We start from the raw sequence: 14080 nt of genomic DNA, 5'->3' as shown, positions 1-14080 counted from the left end.
TTCCTGAGGACCTATTCTATAGGAACATGTGGCTTTCCAAAGAGAATGATACTTCATGTAGCTCACAAGGGGTCAAGCAGTAGACAATGGGACAATCAGCACAGTAAGGCAATGGGATGTTGTCATTGGTCGCCAGGCTACGGTAGCAACCCTCCTTCAGCATCCTTGGACAATGGTATTAGCACTAGAGCAAACTTGTCACGGTGCAAATATTTTCGAATATAGCCCCAATGTTTTTTTGCACTAGTGTAAACTTTCCTTAGTGTTGATGCAGTGCAGCTTTACACCTGCACGGGTGCAAACCTTCTGTAATGTGGCCCCTGGTGGTGCTTATTTCGATAGCCATTTAGGGATGTTTCAAGCTCTAAGGAACCCTTCATTTAGTTTGTCATAGAGACATGCATGTAAAGTACCTAATCACAGTTTCTCCCTCAGGTTGTTACGGAGTTCCTCCTAAATCAGGACATTATCACTGCACTTTTTCCCTGGAGCCTGCTGGTGACTCTAAAGTATGTTGCATAGCTTAGACATGGGAAGGACCCTGGGCCTCATTCCGAATATGGTGGTTACACAATGCCTCATCGTCTTCTTAACTTGCTCAAATCTGATCAAGCTGCCATCAATCAACTGCATAGAGCAGTTTTGCCCTGCGAATGCTGCAATGTGGTTCTTCTATCACTTCTTTTTGTAATTGTGAAGTAAGGCAAGGGGCGATGGCACCCTATGAATCTTTGGGAGCTCAAAAATATTTTACCAGTGGAAGAGTTCAAAATGTTCATACAAGAAAAGATTAAGATGTGTGCCATAGAGCTGTAGATTTTATGTATGCATGTTTGCGTCTTTGGACTTCCCAGCTTCCTCAGAGTGCTATGCCCGGGGTTTTCACCAGGGTAATGTTAGCATTGATGGCTTTTCTGAGACCTCAAGGGGCATATGTTTACTTGGGCAACTGGTTGATTAGTCCCTACAGATGACGCTGGATTTAGTTTCTGAACTGGGCCTATCAATCTGTTTCAAAAAGTCAAACCTTGTGCCAACTCAAAGACACATTGTGCTGGTGTGGTACACCAGGATTCGGAGAGTCTTCCTCCTCCATAGGAAAGAATTCAGGACATTTCGACAGACTGTTCACATGGGATTATGCTACCTGCTAATTGGACAGATGATTAACGTGCTTATTTTTAGACAAACGTTAGCAATGTGAGCCTGCACAAAACACAGACACTGCCGCAAATAGCACTTTCCTGTGCACTCAACGCAGCACGGCATATGGTGCCTCATAAAACACGACTGCGAGGGACAAGCGACAGGTGTGTTAGGGTTCAGGGACAGTGCAGGTTGTGAGCTGAGGGTGTCTAACCACCCCGCCAGATAAGTAACATTGGTGCAAAGGATGACATGTGATGAAGGCCCCAATATGTAGGACAGATTTGGATTTCCATATTGTAGGGGCACGAGAGACAGTGAGCTGGGTGAGGATGTGTACAAGGGGGCAGCAGAAAGGAATGGCATGCGAAAGTTCGACAGAGTTTAGTAAAATGAGTGTCTATAGGTAAAAAGAGGGGTTGAAATTGCCTGAAGGCCCCAATAGCAGTGTTTAGAGGAAGGTAACTGCTCATTGGGATTGGGCTCGGCGAGCAAAGATCATTAAACTGTTCAGAGATGTGCAACACATCTCTGGTCACAGCGCTTACATTTTAGAGATCTCTGGCGCTGATTGTGTTTTGCTTTCTGCTGATCCTATGTGTAAAACTTTACATGAGAGCGATGTAATTGCTGTTGGTGACCCATTGGTCTCAAGAGACTACACCCAATCCTTTCAGATTCTGGTATCTGCTCAAGTCAAAGCAGACTTAAGTTTGTGTTGATGGACAATCATAATCTTATGGCCGAAATTCTCATTTTTTTCTTCCAAATCCAACTATATTGAGTGCCACCGATATATTCCTGATGCGTTGGGTTGCAACCCTAGAACATCCTCAAGTACACAATTAATGTAGATCTCAGAACAGGGATTCTCACAGCAACATGTTAGAGCATTCAGCTTTTGCAGATTAGAAATGAATACTATCATTGGTGTATCAAACATGACAGCTGCCTAATAGCTACTCACCTGGGGGCACCCAGTGTTAAAGCCGACTAGCTCTCCAGGCTGGGCCATGCACCCCACAAATGGAGCTCTCTGCCTATACTGCAACTGATGTTTGCACTGTGGGGCTATCCCCTGCTGAGTCTGTTTGTTACTCAAAGTAATGTGAAATGCCTTCTTGGCGAGAGAAAGGTGTGGATTCACTGGGAGATTGCTTTCTTCTACCTGGTCAGTTTCTGTGTGGCGCACCACACTAGGACTGAGGAGCTGGGTGCCAGAGTGAGCAACACACTCTGTGTTATAACACCCAGAGGTGGTAAGCTTGTGAACCCCATAACTCTTCCATCCCTTCTCCAGCATGGGGTCTGGCATGGATTCACATGCTCATGAATATTCCCCGTCGTCAGGCTGGGAATCCTCGGTAAAGAAAAAATCAGTATCAGTTTCGTTTCTGATCTGTCTTTCGTAGTAGTAACCAATCACTGATCTCTGCGTCATACCAATGACTGCCATCTCCCTAAGCCCCGCCTCTGGCAGCCATCTTCAGATTTTTACCGCACGTTCAAGTGTTGGGAGTCCTCGTGCTTAACTCTCGAGCTTTTACTGCATGTTTCGCGCTTTTTCAGGTGAATTTTCACATTTTTTCGGTTAATCGAGCCTCAAGGTCCACCGGTTCTACTCCCGTTAACGGGTACCTGTTGCAGGATTTTCCTACGCCCCTCAAGGGTGAAGATTTCGTTGAATCAACCTCTTGGAGGATTCTAGAAGATTCGCGGCCTACTTCGAGATGGCCCAGGACGTGAGTTTGTCACCCGGACCCAAGCTGTTTCGCAGCTGCCCTGGATGCGGGCTGCAGAATGTGTTTAAGGAGGACGAACATTCGCGATGCCTCTACTGTCTTCATGGGGACAAGACTCATGTAGAGAAGGACTGCCAGTTCTGCAAGAACTTGTTGGAGCGGACCATGAGGGACCGTCGATCTCGTCTCGCCAGCTGGTTGAAGAAGGGCTCAACGGGTGAGAAGAAGAAGAAAGGGTCCGAGCGGGCTTCTAAGTCCTGTGCGGGCGCCCCGGCGACGGGGGCCCAACACCAGGCCAAGCGTCGCGAGTCCGCTGGCTCCGGGAGCGCCGAAAGGTCGGGCTCTTCGGTCGCCAGGGAGGGCGGGCGCACCTTCCCCGGCACCGTCAACCACGAGCCAGCGCTTCGGTTCGGGGAAGAGGAAGTCCGAGACCCCGGGTAAGCTTCGGGAGAAGCCCCGTCCGATCTCGGGAGAGGGGGAGCGAGGCGTCGCCCCTCCCCCTAAGGGGAAGGCCCAGGACGCACCTAAGCTGGTGAAGGCCCCTACCCAGCAGGCAAAGGCCTCTATCGAGGCGATCGCGGCGACTCTGGCCAAGCCGGCAGAGACCCCGCCAGCGGATACTGCCTCCGGGACTAGAGTTTCCCTGCCGCCAAGGAGGGAATCCTCTTCAGCCCATCGTCATGGCCCCCATGATGGAACAGGGGGGGGGGGGGCACGGTAGCCTCCTCGAGCTCGGAGTCAGCCTCGGAGGGGGAACTGACCGAGGTCGCGAGGAATCTCGAAGTACAATTCGAGAAGGTTCGGTCCCGCAAGGAAGATCCTCGGGAGATAACCGAGGAAGATGGCGAGGAACAGCAGCCTTCCCTTCCGGCGCAGCCGGAACCTAGGCCTCGGGATAGCTCGGCGGCCATTTTGTTTGCGATCCAGTCCTTATGCTCTGAGATAAGGATGATATTACCACGGCCCAGGCCGGAGGACCCGCAACCTGGCCCGTCGGGAAGTCCTCCGAACAAACGACAGAGGACCCAACCCTCTCCTCCGCTCGCCCCCGTAAGGCCTGCAGTTCCCTCCTCATCCTCCCACGAGTCGGGAGATGACGGTGCGGTGGGCTCGACGGCGGGTTCTGAGAGCGACGACAACGGAACGGGTCTCCCGTCTCCCGTCGCACGGGCATCTCCGCCCGACGAGATTGGCTCAATCCACGCCATGATCGCCAGGGCGTCCGAATTGTTCCAGCTCTGCCCGGAGGAGCAGAAAAAGGAAGGTTTCCTCTATCAGCGCCGGGAGGCCAAGAGGAAGACTGTCATTGCGGTGCATCTAATCGATGACATCTGGGAGGAGGGCCTGTCGGTACTCAAGAACCCCTCCACGGCACCAGCCAAACGGGACCGGTACGAGATTAAGTACCGGGTCCCCGAGACCGCTCCCCTGTGCCTCAGGGCCCAGCCAACGCCAGACTCGGTCGTCTCGGCGGCGGCAAAGAAGAAAGCGGCGGGGTCAGGAGCCTCAATGTCGAATTCCCCTCCGGACAGCGAGGGAAAGAAGTTGGACGCCATGGGGCGACGGGTCATTTCGTCGGTGGCGACGACGATCAAAGCGGCCAACGCCCTGGCGATCGTGGCCCGTTACGACAGGGAGCTCTGGTTTAAGCTGGCCCCCATATTGGACTTCCTACCGGACGACAAGAGGTCCGAGGCCCTGGAAATACTTCAAGAAGGCGAGGTGACGTCGGACCACGCCATAACGGTGGATATTGCCAATACTGGGTTCCGCCAGCAGGGCAACAGAGTTTGCCTATGACGACGGGGTTGGCTCCGGGTGACCGACTTCAGTCAGGACGCCCAGACCAGGGTGTTGGACATGCCGTTCGACGGCAACAACTTGTTCGGGAAGGCGGTGGACGAATCCCTCCAAGCCATAAAGACGGACACGGAGACGGCCCGCGCCCTAGGAGCCCTTCAGCAACGACGGCCCTTTCGGAGCTCCAGAGGCAGACAGGGGGCCTCCAAGGGATCCAGCGGTGGCTCGTCATCCTACCGCCAGGCGGCACGCTCCTCGTCTCAGGAGGCCTACAGGGGTCGCAGCAAGCAGGGAGCGCCTCGTCGGCAAGGTGGCCAGGGCGGCAAGGCCACCACCTCCAAGCAGGACTGAACCGGCCGTGGCCTCGGGCCCCCACTGAAGCACCCCGGTGGGAGGCCGGCTGACGAAGTTCGTCAGCGTGTGGAAGTCCATCTCCACCGATCGTTGGGTGCTGGATACCCTGGCAAGAGGACACTCTATCGAATTCCTGAAGTAGTGCCCTCACATTCCACCTGTGGCCAGGAAGGAAAATTACGTCCCGCAACTGCTGTTGGAAGTACGGGCGATGCTCAGGAAAGGCACCATCGAGCCCGTCCCGAAGAGGCTCCGGGGTGTACTCGAGGTACTTCCTCGTCAGGATTGAAGTCGGCCCCCAGGGTCTTTACCAAGTGCCTAGCACCTGTGGCGGCGCGGCTGCGCCTGCCGGGGATTCACGTCTACGCCTACCTGGACGACTGGCTCATCCGCTCAAGGACGAGGGAACTCGCAGTCGAACACACTGCGAGGACCGTCCAGCTACTCACAGACCTGGGATTCGCCATAAATTACCCAAAGTCCCACCTGGTGCCGTCGCAGGTGGCCCTGTTTCTGGGAGCGAAGCTCGATACAGTGAGGCGCCTGGCGGCACCGTCGGAAGAACGGACAAAGACCATTCTGGGCAAAGTGCAGCGCCTGCTAGCCACGGACGTGGCCAGGGTGAGGTCCATCAAGTCCCTCCTGGGGATGATGTCCTCTTGCATCTACCTGGTGTGCCTCTGCAGACTACGGATGCGCCCTCTTCAAGAATTTCTCGACGCCCTTTGGATGCAGGCGACGGGCACCTTCGAAGACAGGGTCCCCCTCAACGAGGTGTTCCGGGGGGCGATTCAGTGGTGGGGCGTTCGAGCGCACCTCAAGGCGGGCAAGGACTTTCAGACGCCGGCGTACCAGGAGACGGTGACGACGTACGCTTCCCTGGAAGGTTGGGGCGCCCACACCGGAGATCTCCAAGCAAGAGGCCTCTGGCTCCCGGAGGAGAAGCTCCTGCACATCAACATCCTGGAACTCCAAGCCATGTTCTGGGCTCTCAAATCGTTCCTCCCGTCGCTCAAGGGCAAGGTGGTGCGGATCTTCACGGACAACACCACGACAATGTTTTACATACGGAAGCAGGGAGGTACCAGATCCCCAGCCCTATCCAAGGAAGCGCAGGATCTGTGGCACTGGGTGGTCGCCCAGGGGATGTTCCTGGTTCCCTCCCACCTGGCAGGAGAAAGAAACACAATCGCCGACTCGCTCAGCAGGGAGCTGCGCGCGTGTCACGAGTGGGAGCTGCGCCAGGATCAGGTGGATCAACTCTTCCGACGATGGGGCAAACCCCAAATCGACCTGGTCGCAACAGCGACAAACTCGAAGTGCCAGAGGTTCGCCAGCAGGTTTCCCCAGCCGAGAAGCATGGGCGATGCGTTCTCGTTCCCCTGGGACGGCCTATACCTGTATGCGTTCCCTCCGTTGCCGTTGCTGCTTCGACTATTCAACCAGCTCAAGAGGTCCCGGTGCAGGATGATCCTCGTCGCACCGGCGTGGCCGAGGCAGATCTGGTTCCCGGACCTTTTGGACTTGTCAACGTCCCCATCCATCAAGCTGTCGGCGGACGCGGATCTTCTCTCCAGAGAAGGAGGCGCCATCTTCCACCACGACCCGGCGTTGCTGAACCTGCAGGCTTGGCTCCCGCAGCGCTAGAGTTTGGAGGGTGCGATATACCGGCCGACTGCAGAGAGGTTCTTGCAAAGGCCAGGGCGTCCTCGACTCTCAAATGCTACGGTCACAAGTGGAAGAGGTTCTCTATCTGGTGCCGAGCACGGAAGATCAACCCCCTACGGATTACGGCCCCGCAGGTGCTGCCGTACCTGCTATCACTGGCAAAGGCTGGGCTAGCCCATGCCTCCATTAAGATTCATCTGGCGGCGATCTCCAGATATACCAGAACCACAGGACGGACGTCCCTGTGGTCCCATCGACTGGTGAAAGAGTTTATGAAAGGACTGTTCCGGTCGTACCCGCCGGTGAAGGCCCCGGCGTGGGAACTTAACGTGGTGCTGACTAGGCTCATGGGGCCCCCATTCGAGCCGATGCACTCCGCACCGATGAAGTTTGTGTCGTGGAAGACTGCATTCCTGGTGGCCATTACCTCCGCACGACGAGTGGGAGAGATCCAGGCCCTATCCTGCAAAGCACCGTACTTGACTTTCCATGCCTCGAGGGTGGTGCTTAGGAAGCACCCCTCCTTTATGCCCAAGGTGCCGTCGGACTTCCATCTTAACGAGCCCCTGGTGTTACCTGTTTTCTTCCCGTCTCCTTCGTCGCCGGGCGAGAGGACTTTGCACTCGCTGGAAGTGGCTAGAGCGCTGAAGTTCTACGTGGACCGCACGAAGAGTTTTCGGAGGACATCACAGCTGTTTGTGAACTTTGGACCTGTGAATCAAGGGAAGGCTCTCTCGAAGTCTTCTATTTCCAGATGGCTCTCCGGCTGCATCATGCACTGCCACCGGTTGGCTAACCGACCGCTACCAGGCCGTCCGAGAGCCCATCCGACCAGAGCGATCGCTGCTACTACGGTGTTCCTATCTGGTGTGCCCCTGCTGGACATCTGCAGGGCTGCTACGTGGAGATCGACGCACACCTTCACGAGATTCTACTACGTCGATCGGGATTCCAGGGAGGAGTCCAGGGTCGGCCAAGCAGTGCTGTGCAACCTGTTCGCCTAAGGTGAGCCTGGTGAGGAGGTAAGAGATGCTTGATGTTGAGTTGCTGTATTGCTTAATGTTGAGCCTTTGCCACCTCCCGTGGTTGTGCATGTGTTTACTGCTATGTATTCTTGTATTCATGAGCATGTGAATCCATGCCAGACCCCATGCTGGAGAAGGAACAAGTTACTTACCTGTAACTGTTGTTCTCCAGCATGGGTCTGGCATGGATTCACATGCGAACCCTCCCGCCTACCCCTCTGCGGCTCTTCACTTGGTCATACTGCCACTTCACGTGCTACCAAATCTGAAGATGGCTGCCAGAGGCGGGGCTTAGGGAGATGGCAGTCATTGGCTGTGGTCAGTATGACGCAGAGATCAGTGATTGGTTACTACTACGAAAGACAGATCAGAAATGAAACTGATACTGATTTTTTCTTTACCGAGGATTCCCAGCCTGACGACGGGGAATATTCATGAGCATGTGAATCCATGCCAGACCCATGCTGGAGAACAACAGTTACAGGTAAGTAACTTGTTCCTTCACATGAGAGAACAGACAGCACTTGAAACCAGCATGAAACCTTACCCTGACCAAAGATACCCCATTCTCTTTGACTTTAAGGTGAGACACAGAGGTACCCCGAGAGGTACCCTGAGAGGTAAAGCAAGAAGCCCCTCGACACCAAACCCCTGGGTGGAACCTGCAGGAGTAGCTGTCGTCTGAAGATCTAGCAGTTTGCAAACTTTGACCCAGAGCGCAACACAGAAGGTGGCATTTACTGCAGTCTTAAATGGCGGACCCGCAAACTGCTCAATGGGAATTCCGCTGAGGTTGAACGCTCACACAGAATGAACCACCACAGAGGAAAGACAAAGTAAGCGATCCACCTATTCCACACTGCTGCCATCTTCATCCGCATGAACTCAAGATGGATGTTCCTTCCTTTTTTTACTCTTGTGTTGGGAATACCACGTCACATTCCAATACAGCGGCCAGCCCTATTGCAAACAATCAATATTGCATGAAATTAAACCCTGCGGAAAACATGGATTGGTGAGGAGGAGGTCGAACCAGCTTGGATAGAGGAACCAGCTTAGAGGGAGCAATTATATTTTGTGAGACAACTAGTAAAACAGATTAATTAAGCCCACCACAGATGTATACAAGGAGAAGTGGAACCCTTCCAATAGTGGATTTTGAGTTATGAGTCAGTACAGCATTCCTACGGGTGAGAAGTGCAGAGAGAAGTGCTGCAATTATGGGAAATTGCTACAGTGCTGCTGCGATGCAAGGAGGGCTCCTCAGTGGGACATTGCGAGAAGGACTGGATGCTAAACCACTGGAGCCGTAGTTGGATGGAGTGCAGGACTAACATTTGGGCAAGCAGGAAAAGTATGAGATTCGGAGCTCATACACTGGTGGTAGAAAATCCTTATAGCTACGCAGGAAAACATTGAGGGAGGTACAGAGACGCTGAGAAAAGTAAACTGAGATCCCGATAAAGCTTGCACGGAGCTTAAGTCCAGGCCTTTTTGGAGAGAGTGGGCCACCAGCCCAGCACCAGGACTTGGTAAACCTAGAAGGAAGGCAAAGGGATTTTACCCAGCCCAACTGGGTAGGGGAAATATCTGCTCGTATTGTTGTGCAGTGATCATCCTCATGACAATGGTTGAAATGTATTTACTGGAAGCTGCAGGATGCGGTTTCCTCATCCCAGTGGGAGAAAGAGACCATCGACAAGCGACACCAATGCAAAGACAAGCAGAAGAGCACAACTATGGCTTGGACAATGACGTAGCGATGGCAATTCATGCACACTCTGGATAGGAAGTGTTCAGGGACACCCCTTGGTATTATGCGTCTAGCTTAACCCTTTCCTGGGTGGATGCCTGGAACGCATTTGTTTTCTATCTTAAGGATGGATATTTTAGTGTTCGGTGCTTAAGAATAGGAACCAGCTTAGGAGGGGATTGTGGACCACTGGTTCTTAGGACTAATGAACCCATCATGGATTTTGTGTTGCTCTTATTACCTGGCACTACTTTCATAGATCTTTCCTAGTTACCCTTACCCTACAGGCTATCGTCCAACACCACCTTTGTGTGCACCTTTCCATGAGGACATAGAAAGGTAATCTTGGTGTGATGTAATTCTGTGGTTGTCACCCATGATAATTTGTTCAAAAGCTGAGGCACAGTTACAACTGCTACTTCATTTGGATAGATACTCCGTGGCTTTTGGTGTTGTCACCATCTTTTTGATTCTATTTCAACAAGAGTGGATGCTTGGGCTGATTCTCCACCTCTCCTTTCAGTCACTATGCTTAGCAGTCTTGTCCCCGACACCTTGATTCTTGGACTTTTAGGTCTCACCAGTGATAATAAGAGTATATTGAAAAGCTGCCAGTCATAGTATACAAGCAAATGGACATGGTTCTGTCAGTGCTGTGTGTATACGTGCATTCATCCTCAGAAGGCCTCTTTAAAGCATGTATTGTCTTTGTCACACCTAGCCAAAATCTGGGATTAAGTAGGATTCATGAAGTTCATCATTTTCATATATTACAGATGTTTTAAAGTAGGATCTTTGTCTTTTTCATTGCCTAATCCTTGCATTTGTGTTTTTACCCTTGTCTTTTACTCTATTGTCTAGGTTTGTGCTCAGGACCATGAGACTGTTTTTTCTATGCCTGTATTTAATAATAGTGTTACTACTGCTTCTGTTTTTGTTTAATATTTGCATTAATTGGGTTTCAACTTAATTACATGTTCATGAAACTGAAGAAATGAAATTATTACAAAGTAATGTTTTATTAAATAACAAAAAAGAAAATTGGCCTCTTTATGACTGTGGCGGTCCGCAAACAGGGGTGCCGTCAAGCTTACCGGCACTTTTGTTTCCGGACCGCCACACTCAGTCTCCCTAGGCTGCTGCGCCCAACAGGTCTGACCCTGGCAGGCTCAGCGGCCTCGGTAGGCAGACTCCTCACGTAAGTAAGCTTCCGTGAACCCTTTCCCATGGACCACGGCAATGGGGACGAGCATTTTCCAGCACCCAGCTTCCCGCTCTGCCGAGTCCAGAGCAACCCTACGATTTCTTTGAGTATCCCATGCGTTTATACTTGAGTAACAAAGTGGAGACTTCGCAGTGCATCACCATAATGCTGTAATCATGTTTATGCATAGCCTTACCTGCCAAATGCCCTGCGTTTTGAAGCACTGTAATAATAGTTTTTTATTACACAAATTAATAATACAAATATTCAATTGCATGTTAAATGCACAATTTACCAACCTAGAAATGATAAAAGACTGAGTCAGGCTTGCCGAAATCATCACCTGTGGCTGCAGGTCACGTACAGATACACAAAGCAAGCTTTTAACTCACTGATCGATCTTACTAGTGGTGCTTACCACAAGGTTCAAGCTACCTAGGTTTACTGATAGAATGGTCTGGCTTCCTTAGAAACCAACACTTTTCCATTAGCTGTAGTTTTTAGATATCTACAAAAATCCTGACGGTGTTCTGAATAACATTTTGTAAGTTTTTAATGCATGGTTTGAGATTCATCTGATATTTATTTAGCCATCTAATTAACCGACTTTCAGATTTGAAAAGTGATGGAAAGGGCCTACACTCACTAAAACACATGTCCCTAGTAAATACCTATACTTAACAGATTATATAATATGACAAGTCTCATTGTGCAAACCTCTGATAGTAGGCTCTAAGGACCTGGAATATCCACTCACCACGTGAATTGCTACCTAGAGGAGGAATACAGAAGACGCCCCAGAACCATTTATTTTGCCACATGTCACTTACACTTAGCAGTTAGAGGGTGACCCCACCATTGGTGAAACTGACCCCTTCCCTCACTCACCAGCCCAAGACCTACATAACTCCTGTGCTTCACACTGATAGAGTCCCAATCTTAGCAGGTAGATAGTGCCACAAAAGATCTTGTTCTGGATAAAGGAAAAATGTAATAGCACGGTTGTAAAGGCCAAACACTGTGCTTACTAATGGAAACAACTCACTGCTCCTGATGAGTCACCGGCAGGATAGAAACTTGTGTACTGTAGAAACAATCATCTGCTCCTGCCCCATCACCAATGGGGGGGAAATCACTTGAACTCTGCAGTGGCAATCTACAACTAGCCAACTCACACCAGCACCACTGGCCATCATAATAATAATTTAGCATTTATATAGCGCTACGAACCGTCGGGCATCTTAGCACTGCTTATTACCCACAGTGTGTAGTGCTCATTTATCGACCTTGGAAGGATGAAAGGCTGAGTTTGGCCCTGCCGGGATTCAAACCTGTCACCAGGCTCTGCACAGATGTCAAAGCGAGCGCTCTTCTCGCTGTGCTATCGGACCGCTACTTGGAAGCATGGTACCAGAGCAATGTCTTCCACCTGAACTCAAAATGGCAGCACAATCTCGTATTCTTTTAGGCCTTGAGTCACCACCACAAAGCAGATCAGTAGGTACAACTATGAACAGGGCATTAGAATAAGCCACCAGGAAACCCACTTACAAAAATAAGTGAAAACGGTCAGTGAGAAAGTGCAATCAATCACTGTTAGGGATTTAGTAAAGATAGGGGAATAGCTCATTGTAGACTAGATTGGTCAATGATCATAATGAACCATCCTATAAAAGGGAACAGTGCCCTTGGAGTATCACTGATCGGGCTACCGCTGTGAAGGCAGAGAGGCGAGAAGGATTGCCAGCTGAGAGCCAGGCCCAGGGGAGACCAGAATAGAAGCTGAGGGGGAAAAAGAGGGGAACAAAGAGGTAGAAACCTGACCAACAGGAGATGAGAATTACAAGATCCTGTTGAGGGCTATATCTCAGATATTGGTAGAGATCAAATCCGGAGGGGAAGAGAAGATTGAAACCCTACTGGGGGCTATATGTCAGACATCGACTGACCCAAGACTCTTGAGTCAGAGAATGCTGCACGCCTGCTGATGTCTATGTCTCGGACCCTGACAGAGATCAAACACAGAGCTGGAGAGAAAGTCGCTGGGGCTGATAAAAAAAAAAAAACTGTAAGCAAGAGAGAAGTACTTACTGGATGAAGTATGTCAAAAGGTATTAACATTGTCCTTCCTGCAAATAGAAGGTGATCATATGTGAGCCTGACCTATATCCTAAAGTTGGGGGAGAAGTACTTGCTGTTATGCAAGTTCAAGAAGCAAACTGGGGGCTATAACCCACAGAATGTGTTTCAAGATGCATGTTTGGTGGTATACCCTTAAGAATGTACACTAATACCAAAATGTTCTTTGGGTGCTATATCCCGCAGACTGTGTGTTAGAAAATATTACGGAAGACCAGATATTCCCATAGATAGGTCCCTGATTCACATTTCCATTCTGGCAGCGTTAGTTCTAGTGTGCTTTATTAATTCTAGATTAGATTCACTACACCTGGTAGGAGATAACCTGACCCATCATGTTACAGTAGATACAAGTGTTAGACCTCTCTAATGACTTGTGTTTTCTGCTGATCCTTCATCGCAGCACCGTTTTTTGCTATTGTTGTGAAGCAACGAAAGCACAGCATGAGTTTTCTACAAAACAGCAATAAAATGAATTCATCTTTTTTTTTTCTTTTCCCTCTTTTCTCCCTTTCTTTTTTTCTTTTTCACTTGTGTTAGTATTTAACATAATGTTTTGGTACATTATGTCTGAAGTCTGATAGAAGTTTTCCTTTCATGAAACTTATATTAACATCATAATTAGGCCTATTGTGTGCATTCTGAGGAATTTCTTTCAAGTTACTTTTTTAAATAAATTGTAAGCTCACATAACCTCCTCTGCACAAACATCTTCAATAAAGTGGTTTAGTGTATTTGCCAGTTGTATTCTGCTGTGAAATATTCTGTGATCGGAATACATGAATTTCTGAGGCGAGTGACTATTGCTTGCCAGGCCATTGTTATTTAAGTGAGCAGTTTATCTATACAGATCACAGCAGTATTCACAAACCGATTAAAGTCTGGTCTCTATCACTCCATTCCTGATTGGACCGGCGTAAAACCTCTTCATTTCATATTGTAATAACCACTGCAAGTTTCAGATTTTTGTTGGCCCTCGTAGCCGTAGTAAGGGGCCAATAGTTTGCACTTTGTTAGGTATTTCAGTAAATAACGGCCTGTGGTTATGTTAATTGAAAGAGTTTTATTTTATTTTTCAGATGTTCAGGAGTGATGATGAAGATGAGGATGAAGATGATGATCTGCCATGGAGTGGAGCTCTCTCTATACCTCACTCCTATGTTACTCATAAAACAGGTATAGATTATAAAAAGAATGTTTATGCTTACTGTGTATTCTGAAGCCCTTTGCCTACACCACATTTGTATCC

At 49.8% G+C, this 14080-nt stretch overlaps 1 protein-coding gene across 2 annotated transcripts in view; it reads left to right on the top strand.

The window, feature by feature from the left end:
• Window positions 1-14080, top strand: part of PHF21B (PHD finger protein 21B) — a 460667-nt gene that overhangs the window by 405034 nt on the left and 41553 nt on the right. For both annotated transcript variants that reach the window (XM_069628165.1, XM_069628166.1), the window contains one exon: window positions 13911-14007. In XM_069628165.1, coding sequence (XP_069484266.1) covers window positions 13911-14007 — 97 coding nt within the window. The remainder of the gene's footprint in view (window positions 1-13910; window positions 14008-14080) is intronic.

Source organism: Ambystoma mexicanum, chromosome 12, assembly GCF_040938575.1.
Source record: "Ambystoma mexicanum isolate Mex_15411 chromosome 12, UKY_AmexF1_1, whole genome shotgun sequence".
In the NCBI taxonomy this organism is placed as follows: domain Eukaryota; kingdom Metazoa; phylum Chordata; class Amphibia; order Caudata; family Ambystomatidae; genus Ambystoma; species Ambystoma mexicanum.
Note: the sequence above shows the minus strand (reverse complement) of the source record. Positions and strands in the feature narration are given on the sequence as shown.